Below are 9,795 nucleotides of genomic sequence, written 5' to 3'. Positions count from 1 at the left end.
GACTCCATTCCAATTAGTTAATGGACAGGGAAATCCATGAGCCTGGCAGTCATGCCGACGACATCAGGGAGAGGTAGCATAGTGCCGCCTGGCCAAGTATCCAAACCGGGTATCATGTCATGCATAAACGTCGAGATGGATTTCCCGCATGCAACATGTAAGCTCGAATCAGAAAACTTTTGGAATTCCCCTGGAAGTGCAATCTTTCACATCAACAAACAATCAGAGTCGGGATGTTAGGCAAGATATTAGACGAGGGCAGGAAATAAAGATCATATAATGAGGCCATATTTGCAAGGAATAAGAGTTGGTTTTTGAAGTAAATAAAGAGGCACATTGGGAGTGAATTGTCTGCAGACAGAAGCTCTCAGGGCGAGCCAAAGAGGAGAAAGAAGCGTTGGAGGGGATATGGTGAGAAATGTGTGAGAGGAAGGAGATGAGGATGCTAAAAAGATGATGGTTTTGGTAGACGTGACAAATTTCATCATCTCGTTAATCCTGAAGCACTCAGACATGATATTTTCTGAGTCCAGAGCTCACTATGTTGATGAAGCAAAAGTTGGAGATAATTGAGATCCAATTGGAGAAAGTGCATCTGACAATGGATTTGTTGGGTCTATGAGTAGACACAATGGTGCTTGCCCTGGATACAGAGGAGGAACATGGTGATGACCATGAAAGCCCCGAGGTGTAACCACAGACTGAGGAGAATGCACATGAGCTGAATCAAGGCATTGTCAATGGACATCTCGACCTGTACCCAATGCAACAGGAAGTGGACAATGAAGGAAATTAGGTTCGCCCCACCCTAGGGGGATGGATTAGTATCTACCTATAATAGCTTATGTTATGTAATTATAAAGTAATCCTAGATGTTTTTTGGAGAATTTTTCAGGACAGTATGTTTAGAATATTTAATATTATCATAAAAAAGCACAGGGAAATCTCTTTTTTAATGAATTTAGAAACATTGGTAGAAGCAAGGTAACAAGATGTAAAAGGAGTTGGCCTTCAAACCAGTTTTTTATAATGCAAATATAACTGCTCCTTTAAAAAAAGTGAGTATAAAATACTTTTTATATGGATAATTTGAATGAATTAATTATTAAGAATATAGGTTTCTTTTCCAAAAATTGTAAGTTTAAATTTAAAAGACTTAAGATATATATGTTTTTATTAGCTATAGCATACAAATTATTATATATAAAGAGTTTTTTGTTTTTTGTTTTTTTAATTAATTAATTAATTTATTTTACATTTAAGTAAATCATAAATTTTAATTAAATTATTATTGTTATTTATGATGATTATGACGATTAATGTCCATTAAGATTAATGTGGTCTATTGGAGCTTAAGAAAGAAGCGATTAATTGAGACTATTTAATATTTTATTTTTGTGATAAAAAAGAAGGGAGAGCAGAGTTCCGAGGTCACTATAGTTTTGGTGACTTAATATGTCAAGAAGGTTGGTAGCGTGACAAATGTTTTGAAAATGAGAATAGATGTGAGTAAAGGTCAGGCAATCTAAGAGAAAGTGCTTTTCATCTTCAACTCTCTTAGTATCATAAAGGAGGCAAATTCTTTCATCCCAAGGTGTTTTGGGAATAGACTTATGTCCAATTTCACTTCAAAGCTCATGGGAATTAGTTCTTATCTTTGCAATGTTCATTTTCTTCTTAGCACTCGTCAAGATAGAAAGGTGATCCTTGTTAGCAAGAGTGGAGTTGATCACCTCCTTATAATACCTTATCTTCCTTTTCTCCTCTAATTCCTTATCACTCCACAACTTATCCTAAGAATGGTGTTTTTAATATTATCCTTATTCTCCAAGATGATCTCCTCCTTTATCCCCCAATGGTCGAGCCAGGCCTTGGAGTCCTTATGCCAACCTCTCTTGAGCCAAATGTGGGGGTTTTGACTAGAGTTGGAAGCAACTTTGGGGAGCCCCTTGGCTTCAATGTTGTACAACTTCTTCTTATACATCAAATACCTAAACACATACATGCTTTCAATAGGAGAAAAAATAGCTTCAATCAAGAGAATCGGGTAGGGAGTATTACCTTTAATCTTGAGGTTGTAAGTTATAGATTTCTTTTGGATCATCTCAATATTTCTCCAAGATTCTCTAGATACACTAACCCCACACCTCACATCCATATAAAATAACAGGGGCGATGAGGGTCTCGAAGAGAAACCTTTTTTTACTCCACACCCAAATATCAGCCAGCTTACAATTGTTTTCAAGCTCATAGTAAGCTTTCCAAGCTTGTATAATCCTTTTCTCAATGTTATAATTCCAATTGAGTTGATGGTGAATGTCAATACCTAAATATTTACATGAAGAAACCTTCTCTAAGTAATTGTTATTACAAATGAAATTATCATAGTTGATCTTTTTGGATTTAACTATCATGACTTCAGTCTTGTTAGTATTAATAGTCATACCCATCTTGGAGCAGTAATCATGGACGGTTCTAAGCTGCTTGTTGAGATCATCAGGGATTTTGGCAAGGAGAACAATATCGTCAACATAAAGGAGAAGAGTAATGACTATACTAGCGAGCCTGGGTCCTTCATAACTGGCATCTTCTAAACATTCTTCTAGCTTGTCATTGTAAATGCCAAAAAGGGTAGGGGATAAGGGACATCCTTGCTTAACACCAATGTTGCATTTAATCTCTTCAAACCAACCCTCGATGGTCTTAAGTTTGGCAATAACGTTCTCGTATAACCTAGTTACAACAACCCTCAACTCGAGAGGAACCTTTATCTCATCGAGTCTTTGTTATAACTTCTCTTGAGGAATTGTGTCAAAAGCTTTTCTAAATTCAACCAAACAACAAAAGAGATCAATTTTACTGTTGTGACATTCCTCGACAATGGTCCCAAGAGTGACAAGGTGGTCAATAGTCGAGTGATGCCTCCTAAAACCAGCTTGCCCTTTAGCTCTTTTACAATGGACTTAAGCCAGTTGTTAATCTTCTTTTCCAAAATGAGCCCATACAATTTGGCTAAAATGTGGCTAATCATGATAGTCCTATAGTTAGAGGGAATGCTTCTATACCCACTTTTGAAGATAGGCACAATACGACTTTGCGTCCTTAGCTTAGGGAAGCCGTGTTTTACAACCAAATTAAGGAGCTTGTGTAGATGTGGGATGAGAATGGGGATGGACCTTCCCATTTTGAGAATTTTAGCTTGGTAACTTTCAATATCCATAGCTTTCCTATCTACAAGCTTCTTAATCCTGATTTCCACATTTTCCCAAAAAAGTATCTTCCTCAATAAAAATATTTCTATTTAATTCATATTGTATTATTTTTTTTAATATAAATACATTGGTGTTTCAATAAAATAAAACCTCCACTGTATTAACAAATTCAAAAACCATATTTCCTTATTATTACTTATTTATATTTTTTAAATTCAAAATCAAATTTATTTAATAATATTTTATTTTTAAATATTAAAATCTATTTTTTATCATATATATTATTATTATTATTATTAATCAGTTTTGTGTTCATGTTCTTGAATCAAGTTTAATGGTAAAGAAATTGTCAAAGGCATGTGGTATTTTCATTCTATCGTAATTCAATGAAAGCTCTAGTTACATATTGATGCCATGTATGGGTTGTACCAATATCAAAGGTGGTTGTACCAATATCAAAGGTGTGTCCTTTTAACTTTTTTGAAAATGCGTTATCGGTGTGGGTATTTAATATTCCCCTTTTTGGAAATATGTTGAAATGGTTTGGATGTGATGTTATATGTTGATATGATCGGTATCTTATATGTTTTTGTTCGTGCTTTGCGTGTAAGAAAAAAAAAGAGCAAAGCTGAATTCATAGTTTGTTAATATAATTTTTTTGGATAATTACTTTTAAGTTTGTGATAACTTTATGTTGAGTGAATTGATCTTATAGTTCGCCTACTTAATTGATTTCAGTGTTATAATAAAGAAAATAGCAAAACAATATTTCTCTTAAGAAAATTATAAATTTAAAGTTTATAGTTATTTAATTGATTAATTAAAAAATTTATATATTAAAATATGTTGTACAAGTGTTTGGAGTAAATGAATAGTAGGAATGTGGATACATGTGTTACAATTGTTAAAAGTTTCACTCAAATTGGCCAAAAAAATTAAATTAGGAATAGTAATTAATATATATATTTATATATAATATTTTAAGAAGGTTTTTTTTTCTATTATAATGTGTTATAATTAGCAACTGCTTTAAAAGGTGCAAAGAGAGGCCGATAAAAAAGTTAAATTGAAAGAATTGTATTTTGGTTCGAAATAATAGATATTATAATAATTCAATCATTCAAACTAAACCTAGTCAATAAATTGCCCAAAATAAAATAAATCCTCAATCATAATTATACAAATTATTATTCTTTGTTTCTCTCAATTATTTATATAATAAAATCCAATCAATCATTCAAAATTGCGCTACTCAATTTTTCATGCTTTCCAAACATCAGAGGGCTTGATTTTGACTGGGAATCTTTAATTGACACTAGACAATGCGAAAACCTCTTGGGTGTTGATGGAGGGAGCTGTGAAATTAATGACACGAGACCTCGTCCGAAGCCCACAATCCAGGCTGCTTGTTTGAAGGTGTTGCCTTCACTGCTAGTATTGCGTCCAAAGGCAATTTGCAAGATTGATTGATTCTATCCAGATTTGGAAGTAGCAAATGTGAATGTCTTGTATGAGAAATTCCCCGATGTCGTTTAGTAATCAGAATAGTTATAATCGAATTCACAGCCTACAACTCCGCAAGAAAAAGAATATGGATCCGACTTGCAAAGCGCGTTTTGGCATGGAAGCTTGCTGTATGTGGAAGAATGCTTCGGATTGAAGATTGGAGTCGGTTGTTTATAGCAATCAACGCAAGGCTGGCATTGCATCCATATCAGGTCGCTTCCAGTATCAAGAATCACATAATAGGGTAAAGTTGGTGTACCTATTGCCAGTTGCAAGAGGAATTCTCTGTTCCCTCTAATTACAGGCGCTCCACCCACTCTTTGCACCAATTGTCTGCTTCGATAGATTTCCCTTTGGATGCGCTCAGCGTAACTGATATTCCCCGGACTAAATGGGGACATTAGCGAATCTACATGCACCAGATCTGCTCTGAATCCTAACTGCTCTGTATCAGCTACTTTTTTTCCGTTTACATAAAACATATCTGACAAAGAAAGCAATAGGATGGCCATGAACAAAGCAGACCCCATGCGGATGTGAAATCTAAATTTCCCTTCCATGGATTTTTAGCTATTCATATACTTCGGAATTGAAACTGTGTAGTGCAGGAGAACAAGCATAAGAGTAACATATATAAAATCTCATAGCGGCATAGAAGGATGTGTGTTTTAGCCAGTTGCAGAAAATATCCAACTTTATCTCCCTTTGCATGGAGCACCACCAAACAACCAAGGAAATAGCAACCGCTATAGATTTTTATATGCGTTTTCCATCTTTGCCATTCTAAATTGCATACAATACAGCAAACGCATTTTACTATTTTGTGTGTGTTCATAGTTTGCATACTAAATGCATACTACACAGTAAACACTATTTCCTTTTTTATCCGTTCTCACTGTTTATTTCTATATCTCTGAGATTTTCCTAAGGCGAATTTGTCCAAATTAGTAAACCTCAAGTACCATCCAATCCACAAGCTCTCTGTGATGATGCTACTGGAGCTGGGCTCTTTTGGAATATTTTTTGACCATGCTGCAAATCAGTTGTTGCCATTTATATGGTTCACACAATGTTCAGTAAAACTGGTGTGCACAAATGTCAAGTGCGGAGTAGAAAGGTGACGTAAAATCTGTGCACAGATGTCAAGCAGGACTATAGCCAGATGTCGAGTAGGAAACCATGCCAGATGTCAATAGGAGAATGAAAGTGTTGACGACTGTGTTGATGCATAGGAAGGCCTATTGGACTAATTATTGTATAGTATTTATAATATAGTATATTAGATTTTATTATGTTAATATAATTTTATGAGTTATATAGTGAAATTCAATATTGGTTTATTTTGCAACACTACAAAATGAAAAAGTGTTAAAATGTGTAACTAGGGTCAAATTCCATTCTGGATAATTTATTGTCAGAAATGATTATTAGACTGAATTCTTCTTTTCGAAAAGACTGAAATTGAACTAAGGATCACTGAATTTGAACAAGGAGAAATATGTTTTTGAAGCCAAGCCCACTCATGTATTTTTGGTCAAGATCAACCCTACCTTCATGTAGGCTCATGAAGCCTAAGAGAGATGTCTTTTGACCCACATTGACTTGTATAAATAGACATCGAGGAAACTTCATTTTGGTATCTCGTCAACGCACATCTCTCTCTCCTCATTTGATTGGTTCGTACATCTGATTGGGCAATTATTCATCTATCACATGCGAGTTTGTGGAATACAAATATGACATGTGTTGACTTTCTACTTATGGGAGACTTTGACCAATGTTGACTAAGCCTTGTTTGACCTCATTTCACTGTGATTTTTGTGGGAGAATCTCTGTTTGGGCAGGCCGCATATTTTGGTACAGGTACCGAGATTTTCTTTGCATGTTGACATGTGTTGACCACAAGGTTGACTTTTGTTTGACTAAGTTTTACCACTACAAGGTTGACTATAATTGTTGTTGTTTGACTGTCAAGAGAGCCTGAGTTCCTCTCTCCTTTGACAGAGTTGTTTTGGAAGAGTTTGACCATAATGTGATTGTTGTTGACTGAGGGTAGACTTGCAGATTTGACTAGGTTGTTTTGGACATTGGTATTGGACCATCAAATTGGCAAGTCAATTTTGACTTTGACTTTGTATTATTGTACTCTCTCTCTTTGTTGAAAATTTGATATTTATAATAAGAATAATTGATCAAGGGTTTTTCCCATCTTGGGGTTTTTCCCTGGCTTGAGCCAAATTCTTGTGTTCTCTTATCTTGGCTTGTCTTTTGTAGTTTATTATTTATGTTCTATCTATAGTTACTATCAATGTGAATTAATAGTTTATGTGATTTCTATTGGAAGTTAAGTGGAAATTATCATTGGGTTAATAAAGGAACATTGAAGTAATTGTTGCAAGCATATAACATACCATTGTTATTTAAAATTAACATGGTATCAGAGCCCATGCGAGGACAAGCCCAAGTAAGAGAGAGAAAAGAAATCACTAAGATATCTATTGGACAAAGAATATTGGATAAGTCTCCATGGCCTCTACATCTTACTTCAAGTATGAGGACAAGCTCAATGACAAATCTAACTATCATGCATGGAAGATGACTTGTGACCTGACTTTGGAAGAGCATGAAGTATTGGACTAGTGCAAGGAAAAGTGGTGGAGCCTCCTTCAAATGCACCTGTTGTTGTGCAAACGATATAGAAAAGGTGAGGTCAAAGCTAATAAAAGTATAATTGACTCTAGTGAAAAGCATTTGGTTACCTATATTTCTGATTTTGGAACTTCTAAGGAAATGTATGATAAGTTGATTGGGATGTTCAAAGTGAACAATGCAAGTCAAATTCTCTTTCTCAAGAATAAGTTGAAGGATATCGAGATGGATAAAGGGGAGTCTATCCAATCCTACTTCATGAGAATAACTAAAATCAAGAATGACCTACTATCTTTTGGAGAAGTTATTGCTGACAGGGATCTCACTCTCATTGCTCGTGGAGGTTTTTCAAGACCATGTGTCGATATATTTGTCACCACCATTATCAACAATAATAGGATACTTGGTTTTGATGATTTATTGGTTAGATGCACTCAAGAAGAAACAAGGATGATGGAGAGAGACAAATCCAACAATGGAAATGAACGTACTACTTTCTCTACACGTGCTAAGAGGAAGAATGATGTTAATCCAAGGAGACATGGTCAAGGATCTAAGAAGGGATTCAAAGGAAGAGGAAAAGGAAGATGTTACAATTGCAACAGGTTCGACCACTATGCTAGAGAGTGTCCTCACAAGAAAAATCCTCCAAGGGATGACAATCACAACAACAAAAATTTCAAAAGCATTGATAACCAAAGGAACAATAGGTATAACAAAAAAGGAAAGAGGAATGATCCCATTGCTCGAGAAGGAAATAGTCGACCTCCCAAGAGGACAAGAAATGTCAGGTATGTGAAACTAATGTTTTAGAAAAAGAAGATGAGTTCTATATTATTTCTACTCAATCTATTGTCTCTCCTTCGGATACTTTGGGTCATTGGTAATTGATAGTGAAGCCTCAAGGCATTTCGCTCGATACAAGGAGGCCCTCTCAAATTTAGTTGAGAATAAAACTAATCTAAATATTATACTTTGAGATAATGCCACCTACCGGATGAAAGGGATAGGAACTGTCACTCTTCACTTGAATTATGGTCAAACCATACATCTACAAGAAGTGTTGTATGTGCCTGATTTGAAGAAGAATCTGGTGTCTATTTCTATGATGGAAGATCAACGCTTCAAGGTATAATTTGTTGATGGAAAGGTATGTATTTTGCATAGAAACCCTAAATATGCATTTACTCTTGGATTTAGGGTTGATGATATTTATCAAGTTGGTGGAAGTCCTTTGGGAGATTTGGCAAGTGATACTTATATTCAATGTGATCTATGGTGCTAGAGGTTTTCCCACTTACATTATAAAGCCTTGCCTGGGGTAAGGAAGATGGTCACATGGATGCTCGAGTTTAACATGAACCATGAAAGAGTATGTCAGGGATGTGCATATGGGAAACATAAAAAGAGACCATTCCCTTCTAGTGAAATCAAGACAATTGATATTCCTCAATTGGTCCATTTTGACCTATCTGGTTCCTTTCCCGTAACATCTTTAGGAGGATACATGTATTATTCAATATTTGTGGATGACTTATCACACAAAACATGGATCTATTTCTTGAAGAGGAAGGATGAAGTGTTCAAATGGTTTTGTTCTTTCAAAGCTCTGGTGGAAAATCAAACAGGGAAGAAGATCAAGCTGTTGAGGACTAACAATGGAACCGTATATGAATCCAATGAATTCAGTGACTTTTGCAGATAGGTTGGCATTAAGATGGAGAAAATTGTTCCATACATTCCTAAGCAAAATGGTGTTGCTGCAAGAAAGAATCAAACAATTATGAAAGCCACCTGTGCCATGATCTATGATCAAGGTCTACCAAAATTCTTATGGGGAGAATTTGCCAACACTGTTGTATATGTTCAAAATAGAAGCCCTCATCAAGCTTTGGATTTCAAGACACTAGAAGAAGTCTTCACTGGTAAGAAACCTAATGTTTCTCATTTTAGAATCTTTGGTTGTTTTGTGTATTTTCATGTGCATAAAGAGAAAATGTATAAGTTGGAAGCTTTCGGGGAGAAAGGTATATTCGTTTGTTGTAGTGAAAATTCAAAGGCATATAGAATTTATGTACCTAGTCAAGAGACGTGGAAGTAAGCAGAGATGTTACCTTTGATGAATACATTGCCCTCGAGAAAGCTAGAGATCTCCCTGTCTCAAAGGAGGATGATGATGATGCTGCCGAAAAACACGAATAACCTCTGATGGATGAGCCTATGCCCAATGGATCCTCTTGGTCCACCTCTTGGTGATCCCTTTACCTCAAAGAAAATACCTCTATGGCTCAAGGATACACTTCAATATGTTGAAAGTATACCGCTCCAAGAGGTACATTTCACGAAAGTAAGAAACAAAACATTTATTAAGGGTACTTTGTTGCCATGAGTACTATTATTCAAGTTGAACCTTGCTCGTTCGAAGAAG

At 35.5% G+C, this 9,795-nt stretch overlaps 1 protein-coding gene across 1 annotated transcript; it reads right to left on the bottom strand.

The window, feature by feature from the left end:
- Nucleotides 1–4,744: 4,744 nt before the first annotated feature.
- On the bottom strand, nt 4,745–5,248 carry LOC149257422 (aspartic proteinase nepenthesin-2-like). Its single transcript, XM_089373521.1, has one exon. The coding sequence runs from the start codon at nt 5,246–5,248 to the stop codon at nt 4,745–4,747; it is 504 nt and encodes a 167-aa protein (XP_089229647.1).
- Between the last annotated feature and the right edge of the window lie 4,547 nt (nt 5,249–9,795).

This window comes from Pinus tabuliformis, chromosome 6 (genome assembly GCF_031772625.1).
Source record: "Pinus tabuliformis cultivar Carrire ecotype Pingquan chromosome 6, CPIR1, whole genome shotgun sequence".
Classification (NCBI taxonomy): Eukaryota; Viridiplantae; Streptophyta; class Pinopsida; order Pinales; family Pinaceae; genus Pinus; species Pinus tabuliformis.
Note: the sequence above shows the minus strand (reverse complement) of the source record. Positions and strands in the feature narration are given on the sequence as shown.